This window comes from Corvus kubaryi, unplaced genomic scaffold, assembly GCF_017639235.1.
Source record: "Corvus kubaryi isolate FWS band 111438036 unplaced genomic scaffold, C.kubaryi_AGA036_p1.0 37392, whole genome shotgun sequence".
NCBI classification, from domain to species: domain Eukaryota; kingdom Metazoa; phylum Chordata; class Aves; order Passeriformes; family Corvidae; genus Corvus; species Corvus kubaryi.
In genome coordinates, this window is record NW_024581131.1 from 8800740 (window position 1) to 8813105 (window position 12366).

At 41.0% G+C, this 12366-nt stretch overlaps 1 protein-coding gene across 3 annotated transcripts in view; it reads left to right on the top strand.

The window, feature by feature from the left end:
• Window positions 1-12366, top strand: part of LDLRAD3 (low density lipoprotein receptor class A domain containing 3) — a 119965-nt gene that overhangs the window by 62712 nt on the left and 44887 nt on the right. For 2 of the 3 annotated variants that reach the window (XM_042038573.1, XM_042038572.1), the window contains exons 3-4: window positions 3388-3513; window positions 5897-6031. In XM_042038573.1, coding sequence (XP_041894507.1) covers window positions 3388-3513; window positions 5897-6031 — 261 coding nt within the window. The remainder of the gene's footprint in view (window positions 1-3387; window positions 3514-5896; window positions 6032-12366) is intronic. The other variant, XM_042038574.1, reaches the window with a different exon arrangement.

Genomic DNA, 12366 nt, shown 5'->3' on the forward strand with positions numbered 1-12366 from the left:
TTGTAACAGTCATGTAATGGGAGTAGGAATTGCAGAGGAATGCTGGGATAGTGCAGCATGTGACTTGAATTTGCTATAGGCTGTCATGATCCTGGTATACATATCTGTTACTTGTTAAGGTGCCAAAGACCTGAAGAAAATGATAGCCCCTTCATATTTAGGGTATTTGCAGAGATCCTGCAGAATGGGAAGGTAAGGTTTCTGCTATGGAAGAAATGATTGTGCTTTCCATAGGAACTTTATGAGCAGTGACCAAAAAACACTTGCTTGAAAACCTTGGGAAAACTATGTCAGAGGACAAGAAGGATGTCAAATTGAAAAGAAAGCTGAAATTCCTCAGTGGAGTTCTCCAGAGTCAGGGGACGTGACTTGGACCAAGCTATTACTGGTTTCTCATTTTTTCTGCATTTGTGTACAGCATATGAAAAATGCATTTTGTGGCTGGAATTGTAACTTGGAAAACTAAGTTCTGTTTGGGAGCAAGACTTGAGTCTCGTGAGTGACTGACTGAGCGAGTAGTCAATCACCATGGTGGTTGAAATGCTCTTTTGTGTTTCTAGGGTCTCTAATGCAAGTGTATGTTTGAATTGGGATTGGTTTGTGTGTATATCATGTCTGTTGCAAATGTAGAGAATTGCATTTGGGTTTTGTTTATTTTTTCCTTCCCTCCAGTTAAAAAAAATAAAATTAGTGGACTGTATGAAAGGGCAACTTAGAAATAATTTGAAGGTGTTTAGTTTCTTGTTTGTTTTTCAGTCTGTGGTTACTAGTATGTGGTTTTTTATAGACAGTTATTCTAAAACAGAATTTTCTTGTTCTCTGGCTGCTGTCTCAGGAGGAGGAGGAGAAGATAGGAAAACATCTGGGAATTAAATGTTGAACTAAACATTATATAACTGTCTAAGTAATACTTACATTAAATAATTGTTCTGAGTGGTTTCCCCCTCTTCATCTGTATGAAGAAGGAGTTCATTTTCCAGAACTTGACTTTATTCCTGGTCATTCCAGCATGTTTTTCTTCCAGATGTGGCCAAACACTAAACTTTACTTACGGCGTTACTGTGGTAGCTCAAGGTAATGTCCCAGGTGTGCTTTGTACCCTTTGGGGCCTGAGCAGCCGAGGATGTTGTGACCTGTGTCTGTCATACCTGAAACGGGGCTCTTGCAGGCTCACTGCCACTTCTGGCTCTGATTAGGAAAGTGCAGGCACATGACCTCTCCTTTCCAGAGGGCCAGAGGCTCTGGTGTTGATGTGTCACAATCTGAAATCTCTCACGAAGAATAAGGCTACAAGAGTAAGAGAATGGTCCATGTTAGAAGTAAATAATTTTGAAGCCTTAATTTGTCAAGATTTTCAGAGAGGACAAGGAGCACCACTGTCTATGCTTTGCCAGGAAGTTGATAGCCTCTGAATTTAGACCCCAAGTGACTAAAGTAAACCTGCTTGAAGAAATGGGATCCAGTAAATGTTAGCAGAGGCAAAAGCACAGTTGCTTCCCCCTTTTCTTATTTCTTCTCTTTCTTTAAACTCTTGGAACTTCTTCTTTTTCTCCCCTTCTGGAACTGTTCTGGCTCAAAATACACCTCTTAAATAAGAAGTTGTCCCGGAGCAGTCATTTGGCGTGGGGAATGTAAATTCACTGTGTGGTTTCAAAAGGTTGTTACCTTTTATAGAAAGGAAAACAACAATAAAACCACGACATGTGAAGTATTGGGCATCTCTTAACATACGTGTGCTATTACCACCCTCTTCCAGCAGCGTCTTGGCTGGTTTGTTAGTGTATTAATACAGACTGCTTGCTTTGATGACATGGAATGTTGCTGAGGTTGTTTTGCTGCTTTTGTTTAAAGACTGGGAGTATGATGGTGCCTCACACCTTGTGGTTACTGAATTATTTAGCTGAGATCAGTCTGTCTCAGAACTCTAATACAGAAGCTGCTCTTTGAAGATGTGTGAAGAATTGCAGGGGCTCAAATGTCTCTGCTGACGATTTTCTATTGCCAGGGGTGTGAAGCACAGCAGCTACTACAGGGTAATTTATCAGCTGTTTTTCTGCAAAATAATGGCTCACTTTCTTTTCCCCAAGTGGACCTTGGATACTCTTCAGAAAAAAGTGGTAGTTGAATATATGAAATTTAGTGACACATCTTATTTTACGCTTCATCATTCTAATTGAAAACTACTAATATAATGAAGAAAAACATGTAATAGAGGAACTGCAGGAATTTGATTTTGGAGGACACTAAATCAAGTGAGAATTACTGTAGTTGTGGTTTAAAACAATTTATATGCACTCTGTTGAGTGATGGAGGAAGGCTTTGCTACAGTTGTACTTAGTAGTTAATCCTGGAACAGAGGATTCCTTCCAAATTAATGCTGTTTATCCCTACCGGATATACTTTTTTTTGTGTGTACACTGATAGTCCCTGACCTTGTCCTGGCCTTGTAAAACTGTGCAGGTTGGTGTACTGATGTGCCATAGGGCCACATTAAAAAACTTGCCTCTTGCTGTGATACCCAGATCTGTATTTCAAAACCTGTGAGTTGTAAGCACATCTGGTAGATTTGGTATAGGAGTAGGAAACATTTGTTTTAAAGGCTGGCAAGCTCTGGATCTGGCTTCTCTGGGGTTCTCCCATAGGCAGCATTACCACATTGCACCATACACACCTTCCTGCAGTTACCAGCATACTCTTCCTGCAGATATGGCCTTTGCTTTAGAGTGGACTTTCTGAAGAGTTCAGTGTCCTGTGATGTGGTCCATCAAGTCATGAGATAACTTGAAAAAGCAGAAATGTAATCATTTGTCTTGTAATTTTGCTTTTTATGTTGAGAGTTGTTTTGTTCTAGGCTGGATACCACAGGACTTAACTGGTGCTTGCCTTGAGCATCATGGTGGAACCATCTGCATTACTCTCTGGCTGAGGGCAGTGTTCTCTTCTTGCGATGAAGAGTTGCTGTGCAGTAAAGTAAAAAATGTGTAGTACTTGAGATCATAATTAGATTCTGTAATCATGTGTTACACGCATTTTGAAGCTGTTGTTAGTATTTAATGTTTTATGAATAGCTGTGCTGGTACTATGAAGTAGATGTAGTTTCTGTCATGAATAACTGCAGCAGGAGATACAGTGGTCCTTTTGCACCCAGTTTTATATAAATCATGTTGAATAAAGGCAGTGTTAATTTGAGTTTTCAGCCTGAAAAATATTTTTATGAGGGTGTCTTGTGTTTCTTATTCTCACAAAGACACTAATTCACTTGGAAGACACCTAACATCAGTGCCAACAGCGCTGCATAGAGTGCCCTTAACTGTACTGCTACAACAGGATCTCTAACCATTGTAAATTGTTTCCTTCACCTCTGCCCACTTCTGTCTCTTTTCACAGCAAAAGCCAAATCCAAATGTGGTGCCACGTTCTTCCCCTGTGCCAGTGGGATCCACTGCATCATTGGCCGCTTCCGGTGCAATGGCTTTGAGGACTGTCCCGACGGCAGCGATGAGGAGAACTGCAGTAAGTGGGAGCCTGCTTGCAAGCTAGGTCACTGCTGCTTATTTCAGCTAACTGATGCTACTCAGAAAGGAAACATTCGGTAGCCTTCAGCTCCTGAGTCAAATATTCTCTCTGTCATTTATGACCCAGATGAGCCTTGGCTTTTCTCTTCGTTAAAATGAGTCTGCCAAGGTCCATCTCAGTCTTACTTTGTATATAATGCCTCTATGATACTTCAAGCCAATGAAATGAGTTTTAAGCTGCATGTTTGCTTTGAACATGTTCTCTGTACTCAAATGTAACTCAAATTGGGCAAATATTAACTATCATTTGTATTGTTCCATTTTTATTTTCCTGTTTCTTGTCACTGAAGAACATGATGTGTTTGGTCATCAGCACATCTAGGTTTCTCTGTTTACACATGTTCTCAAACAACAAAAAAAAAGCAAATACTGGCTTATTTAGTGAAACAGGTTCTTGGAAGGAGAGGGAGGTTCTTGAAGCCAGGCATGCCTGCCAATGCACAGCAGTAGGGAAGTTGTAGAAGAGAGATGATCTGAAGTACTGCATGTTTTGGGCTAAACCCTCTGCATGTGACTGCATAGATCCTTTTGTATCTGTAAGTCTAGCAGGGATATATCATAGCAGTAGGGAGAAGTTATGTTGAATCCAACAGCTCTGTTGTTACTATCGAGCTGGTAAAAGCATGGGTCTCTCTAGGTGAAAGCTTGCTGCAAAATACTTCATTCTCCTGTCAGAGCATGCTGAGGTTTTGTTTTCAATGACTTTTAAAGGTCAGGAGGAGGACAACAGACAGCAGCTTTCAAAGATAACAAAAGGGGCAATCTTCACAGTAATCTATCACTGTCTGCTTCATGGAGGACTTGCCTTTCTTGTTGGTAGTTGGTGTGCTTTCCCCCACAGCATGAACTTCTCTTATGGTGGCATCTGTTGTTAGCCTGGAGAGTCTGGTTTGGGCCCTGCAAGGACTGTGGCAGGGAGTCAGCACTTCTGTGGAGTGAGTGAAGCCATTGAAGCATCGAAGGCTAAGGCAATTACTCTGGGTTACGCTTGAATGGGTGGACTAAAAATAGGTTTTGACAAAAGTGCTTTGAATATCCTTAAGGTGGTGGACTGACAAGTGGGGAGTCTCAACTGAAAGTGCACCAGCTTATGGAGTTCATTAGGAATTACACCATTTCCCATGAGCTTGTAGTGTGTAGCTCCAATGAGACCTTACAGCTGATGATAACCTGATGCTGATCTCCCCTGTTCTATGCCAGTGAAGCACTTGGTGCTTTCTAGCATGCCTAAATGTCTAGCCACTGCTTATGAAGAGGAACAACCATGTAGGTTCGAGGGTGACCTTGTAAATCAATGTGGCGTGCAGTTGTGCAGAAGTTTCAAACCAAAGGAACTTTAGCGTGTTCATGCTAAACATGCTCTTGGGGAGCTGGAGGAATTGGGAGCATTTGTTATATGTCCTGCAGGTTATATGCAGGACTGACAAGTTAAGATTGATTGATTGATTGATTTAGTAAAAACTCTTTAAATTTAGCTCTTACTTTAAAGAATAAAAAATGGAAGCCAGTTAGTATTTGGAAACTATAATCCCCTTTGTTGTTGTGGCAGAGAAGCAGCTGGAAGTAGACAAGACATCTAAGCAGCCTTTTAAAGATTTTCAGTAGGAAAGTTGCATTCCGTTTCAGTCACCCCATTACCAAAAACTGCTTGGAGTTCAATGATTAAGGGACAGAGGCTGATTTATGAGTGGGTATTAAAACCAGCTAAATTATGCGCATCTCAGCTAAGTGATGGCTGTGTTGAAAGATAAGAAGGCATGATGTATACGAAGGGTACAAACACTGTTCCTTAAAAAGGAGTTGAAATTCAAACAGTGAGAGGCTGAGAGATTTCAACATTGCTGTTGTATCAATTCAAGATAGTGAGGAGAATGGGGAAGAGAAGCAGAGGTAAATAAACCACTGCCTGGCAGTTCTCAGTCAGAATTGTTGTCTTACGCTATGAAACTTCAGCTAAACTAAGTCTCCTGTAATGGGATTCAACAGGCAGTGTTTATGGTAGGCAGTTCTACCCTCCATATGTCTTCAGCGTGAGCAAATGTGGAACAGTGATCATGATTGGGCTCTCATGAAAATGAACAGAAGGCTTATCACAACTGTGGGTGGGCTAAATCTCTGCTAATTGTGATGAATCTTGCACGAATTAGAAGTTTCAGCTCTCCCTGTTTAGAGAGCCAGGGCAGGTTTGATTGCCACGTTACTCCCACATACCAGCAAACTGACCAGCTGTGGAGTTGTGACCTGTGGTTGATGCTTATCAGTTGTTTAACTGCCTGGGCAAGAAAATTTCTAATGAAAGATCTCACTTTCTCTTTTTGCAGCAGCAAATCCCTTGCTTTGCTCTACTGCCCGATTTCACTGTAAAAATGGTCTTTGCATTGATAAAAGCTTTGTGTGCGACAGTCAAAATAACTGCCAAGACAACAGCGATGAAGAAAGCTGCGAAAGCCCTCAAGGTAGGCACAGGGGTTTTATTCTGTTCTGCAATATTAGACCGACTCAAATTAACACAGGCTCAGCAGAAAATGTGATTCTATTGGCTTGCTCTGTGTTGGCTAGCGCTGCAGATAGTGAGAGTGAAATGTGTAGAGAGTGTGCACATGCATGCATTGCATTCTCAGTGCTCAGAAGACTGGTATCTTTCAGGTTGTAAAAACACACTTTTGCAGGAAGTGCTTATAAACTGTGATCCAGTGCTCACCAAAGTTACTGGGAATCCATTTAGTACTTCTGTGAGATGGATTGGACCCGGGGTGATTGAGGTAAAACCTCAGTTGGAAGTGAATCTGTGTATTTACCAGATGAGTAAATCTTGTGTATGCTTAGAGCTTTAGATCTTCATTGCTCAGTTACCTTCTGAAAGACGTGTTTAACTGCAGGACAGGTCTACAGTGAAAGTATTTATTCCTACCCTTCCCCTGAAGACAGGGAAGAAAATTTTTGTTTGAAAATTGTTGTGTATTGAGTTTTGGGAGAATCTCAAAACACAGTCTTTGATATTTTTATTCTTTTTAACCTATTGTGTACGTCTGCAGCTAGTGCTTCTCAGTTTTGTTTTCTGTAACTTAATGCCACAGTATTTTATAAAACATGAAGTATATATTAATGACTTGAGGTTAACAAACAGTGTGTATTGGGCATGTGCTGCTAAACATTGTAATGTCTGCGTTACTGCTGAGAGACCAGGGTAGAAAAAATATGGGAGACAGTGGATATTTTCAAGGGAGATGTGATGTGCTTCAGCCTATAGAAAGCAGGACACATGAAGAGAGATAAAGTAGGGTATGAAGGAAGAAGTAATTAGTGAAATTGAAGGAGAATTACTTTAATATCTACCTGCAGTGATCAATTAATCGTTTGTGGAAAAGAAAATAATCCTGATCTTAAGATGCTGATAAATATTCTTAACAACTCACAGAGGAAGAGGTAAAACACACAACAGCAATGCCAACAAAACAGGGTTTATGGCAATGGTGTCTTCTGTGTCATACCTCTGCCTAACCTACAGGCTCTTTCCTTGGCTCCACATGTAAGGGTTGGAGGGGTCATCTTGGTAACTCTTCCGTGTGCTGAGCTACATCACAGCCTGGGAATGCAGCTCTGCTTGGATCAGAGCCTTGGAGAGGGTCTGCCCTGCCCCAGCTCTGTGTTGGGAGCGGGACGAAAGGGCTGCCACGGGCCCAGCATGTGCCCAGGGCTGGACTGTTCCTCACTGCAGCTCTAAGGCAGCCTAATCAGATTAATGCAGGTGGTAAGGTTTGGTGTTAGGTTTCTTTTGCTTTCTCTCTTTTTTTTTTGCTTCTGAAGCTTAAAGCAGCAGGGCTATTCTCCTAGGTTGGGATGACTGCTTCCTCTGCAGATTAATTGGCTGGATTGCCTCCAGGTTGTTTGTTGTCATGACAATCTGCTTTTGGAACTGACTGTTAGGCTCAAGAGAAGAAAAGAGCTGTATTTCATGAAGCCATTACTATTGTCTTCATATTTGGTCCTTCTGGAAATGTTAGATTAGTAAAAGGGTTAAGCAAAGTAATTCTTTCTTATTATATGTGTGAAAGAGGCCCAAACAAGGAAGAAGGAACTCTCTCCATTAGGACAAGAACAGCCATGGTTGTGGGCTTTCTAATTTAAAAAAAAAAAAAGTAATCCAAGTATGGGGTTGGGAATGAGGAGTTCCCAAAGTAAAATGCTGGCTATGGGGAGCCTGTGTGATAGGCTTTTCCCTTTGGCAGCTCAGAGCCTTCCTGGATTGCCATTTCACCATCTGTAAGTGGGCATTGTGTGGGTACCTGTCTTTCAAAGCAACGATTAAAACAATGTAATGTGTTCAGCTTCCCATCCGAATGTAAATGATGATTCCCTCTTGGAGTTTGCAGCCATGAGCATGTCTGTCCTGGCTTGCAAACACACCAACTGCTTTGTGTTAATTGGGAATTAGAGGCTACTGTGGACAGTCTTTAATTTCTCACAGTTCTTTCTACAGCAGATCTAATTACTGTAATTATAATGTGTTTGTATTAACACAGTACCCAAGAATCCCTGTCATTAACTAGAACTCAAGTGCTCCGGGTACTTAGGGACAGAGCAAGGCAAATCTGTAGGGTGTTACAAAATGAAGATAGAGGGGTTTTTTCCCACTGGCTATGTTATGTCAAATGTGGTAGCTTTAGTTCAGTGTAATTGAGTGTAATCTGACATATGAGATTGTCCTTGTGTGCTGTTTTTCTATCTGTAAATGTGTTGATTTAGAAGTCACTAAGCTTCTGAACCACTGCATGATAGTGTCATTATCGCCATTTAACAGATGGGGAAGAGAGGGCATAGATCACCTAAAGGAAATGCTCCCGGAGTGCCATCCTGGCTGGTAGGAATAGAGCTTCATCCGTGCTTGTCTGCTTCAGGGGCATGTCACTAGACTTAATCAATGTTTGCAAACTGTTTTGAGACACTATGATAACATGGGAAATAGAAGTGTGAGTTATTAATTGATACTTTGCTCTCCTTCTGCTCTTGGGTATACTGACAAGCTTTTTGAATTATCACCTCTTCCTGCTCTTCCATGAACTTCAAAGGCCTCTTTTATCCGGCTGTCATTACTGGAAAGCTCCAGTATCTTTCCAGTTTGGTTTGTGTCAAATACTCCTCCACACATAAGGACCCTTTCAATCAGGAAGGGTCACTCTGCAGATCAGGAAAACAGGAATGTGGCCTCCTACTGAAAAACATACTGACCTAGCTTTGACATGGACCACTTCAAAATGTGCCATCTTAGCTTTGCTAGCATGCTGCAATTTGAGATGAACCTGAAGACGTGCATTTCTAAAGATTAATTTTAGTCATAAATAAGAGCAGATTCATTTGAGAGGAGGGAGGGCCCCATGACTTAGTTGTGAAAATGAGAGGAAGATCAAATTTCGGAGGGCGTTCCTGCCCTCCTTTCTCCTTACCACTTGTAACTGAGTGTTGTGTATCTTACAAAGGTTTGTATGTCATGGGGAAAGTGTCAGATTAAAAAGCACCAGTTTAGCAGCAAGTCAAAGAATTCTTCTCTAATTCCTGACAGAAGTTGTCTGTAGCTCTTGTCACTGCCATGATAAACTTCAGAGCTATTCTTTTAATCCCACCCCAGCTATACTTCGGTCATCTCAGTTTTCCAGTAGTGAAGTAGCACAGCAAAATATTTCCCTTAATCTGGAATGTGATGTATTCATCAAAGTATATGCTTGAGTCTTGGGATGGGATGGAGGATATGATTGCTTGGATTATCCACACCAGTCAAATACATGAATTGCTTATGAATTGTTCTTTCTAGGGCATTACTCCAGGTTTGGCAACACCAGCAGTGATTAGAAATTTCTGCTCCTCTTCTGCGTTTAATTGATCTCAATTCAGAGGAAAATTTCTCTCCCCCACACACTTTTCTCCTATGCCTCTATTTGGCTAACAGTGCTAAACATTCATAGCATCTACTCGGGTGTACTCCTCAGGCCTGTCTGACACTGGGGGGATTGCCTGTTCTGTGGCAGGCATCCACTCAGCTGGAAAGGAATTATTCCTTTTCAGTATCTTCCAACAACCGTGTAAATTTGTTCAGTCTAGGACTGTGTTTAATTTATTCTCTTAATTGGTTTGGGGTTTTTTAATCTGAATGTGTCCTCACAGTGCTTCTTCTCCTCCATTTTGTACTTTTAGTTTAGAAAGCTTTAACACTAACAAAAGCATACTGGGTAGTTTAATTCAAACCCATTTTTCTTTCATGGCCCTTCTTTTCTTTCCATCTAAATTGCTAAATACCTTTACTAGCTTTAACCCTGTTGCCTAGGAAAGGGAGTTGTATTGCTGCTAGTCTGTATTCACTCTGTCTGCTGCTGTAAAGAGAGGCTCTTGACTTCAGTAATATTCCTGAAATTCTAGCTCTGCAGTTGTTTGTAAACACTACCATTGTGGTCAAGTTCTAAACCAAATGTTTTGCAAGTGTTCAGAAGTTAATTCTTGTCCTGTATATTTGGTAATGTCCACTGCTGTACATGTGGATACCTCCTCCTTTTATTTTTTGCTTATCTTTTCATTGAATTCGCACTCGAATTTTTATGTACCCCAGTGTTCTAAAACAGATTTAGAAGCATGTACAGTTTTAGAAGTCTCTGTTCTTTTCTCTGGGGCATTTATAAATTGCTTATATAAAACTTGTCAGCATATTAAAAAATAAAAAATCTGACCCTGTGTTGAGGAAGTGGAAAAGTGTTCAAAATGTTGACTTATTAAAATGAATTTTTTTGTGATAATACGAGCTCTGTAATGATAGTTTCTGTGGATTAAGTTATAGGCAGAGCTGGAAGTGGGCTGGCTGTAGAGGTAAGCACTAAGGCCTTTGCTAATGTTTGCATTATTGGGTTGCAATGCAAAGTGGGTTTTAGAACTGACAGCTAAGTGGAACAGACGTACTCTAAATTTCAATGAAATACCACAAAACCTAATTTATGAAACACAAATAGCTCCCAGACCATCCCACTCCGTATGGAGCTTGTAACCAGCCCTTTGCACGTGGTAAATTGAAATTCTGAAATTCCCAAATGCTGTGGTGTCACTTAGACATCCCAAGGCTTTGTAGTCTCATCCTGTCTGTAGGTTTCCTTTTATTGAGTCTCTCTGACTCATTATTATCTCAGTCTGTAAACTGAAGCTCAGCATGCAATTATTGTGCATAATCTGAGCCCAAATTCAGCCTGCAGCCGGAATTTAATACTCAGAGGCAGACTGAGTAGAAGCAGAAACATAAGGAAGGATAGAAATAAAATGCCACTAAATGTTTTATTAAATGAGGGCTTTGCCTGACCGTATTTAGCTCTCTAATATCCTTCTTTTGTAATACTTGCTAGATGGAAATGTTTTTGTTAGCTGTGAACTTTTTCTTTCCTGTGTTCCTCTATTCCCTGAATCCACACTTCCTCTTTTTTCCCTTTTTTTCTCCTCAAAAGATTATTCATTTGAGAGGGTTCTTGTCAAGAAAATATGGATCCATCTGCATGAGGACTAACAGGTGAGGTGAGCTGCAGGAGGCAGGTGTTCCTGTAGTTGGTACTGACCTTTCAGGTGGCTGGTGAGTTCATCTGCACGTTAATTTCGGCAGCACGTGGGCTCCGTGGTCAGTGCTGCCTCCCAGGCCAGACCATCATTTGTAAAATGGATTATTGATCACTTGATAAGAGCAGCTGATAATAACTCAGGCTCATTCAGAAACATGGTAGCTTCTGAGTGGGATTGAGAGAGGAACTCTTACTTCACTGTTCATGGAGGCTTTGGAATTAAAGCAGTTTAAAATAGATGTGGGGATCTCAGGAACAGGTCCAGACAGCTGGTACAAGTGGATTTGAGTTGCTACTTCTCTCAGCTCCCTAATCTTGGGAGTATGACAAGGTTTTGTTGCAGAACAGGCAAATGTAGCTGAGGAATAATCTCCTTGTAGACCAGTATGTTGCTTCTACAGGCACTTTGGCCTGTCATTTTGGCAGAATAATAAAAAACGTGCTGCCAAAATGTTATTCTGCCCCTGTTTGGAGAGCAGATGCTCTATTAAGAGCAACTATAATGTGGCAATAGACAAGCAATGACTTCAAGTCTTCAAATGGACAACAAACTTACTTAGAAAGGTGTTTCTAGATCTGGGAGGTGTCCAGACTCTTCACCTGATCTCCTACTCAGCCCATCTTTGATGGCTTCAAGCTCAAAGTTACCAGCAGATGATGACTTGACTACTGAAAAAATCAGTTTTATGACCTAGGTCAAATCTTGGATGGGGTGTTGTGTCTGTAGGAGTCACCATGTTTACCAACAGCTTTATCAGGGGTAATAGGGAAGAAAAATAGGATCTGGCAACAATCATCTTGACCTGAAAGCAATTTCTTGAAGATAGTATGGACGGAGAGCTGACATTGTGCCTCAAGCACGTTCTGTAGGTAGATGTACTTCGGGGTGCCTTCCCTCAAGGCACAGCTTACTCCCATCATGGAAGTGCTGGTCTCACTGGAGTGCTTCATTGGACTCTTATTGTAATACCATGATTTTTTTTTTTTGTTGGTTGGTTGGTTTTTTTGTTGCTGGAACTGAAATTACAGTTCTCAGGCTACTTACAAAAACAGGAGGTGCAGGGATTATTAGATACTTTTCTTTTATCAAGTGGATTATGAGAAGATCTGGGAATTGAGCCTGGAAAGGCATGGGGTCTTCTCACTTGTGCAGAGATGAAATATGAGCTCTTAGTGATTGTGTCCAGATATTCTTACCTTCACTTTGT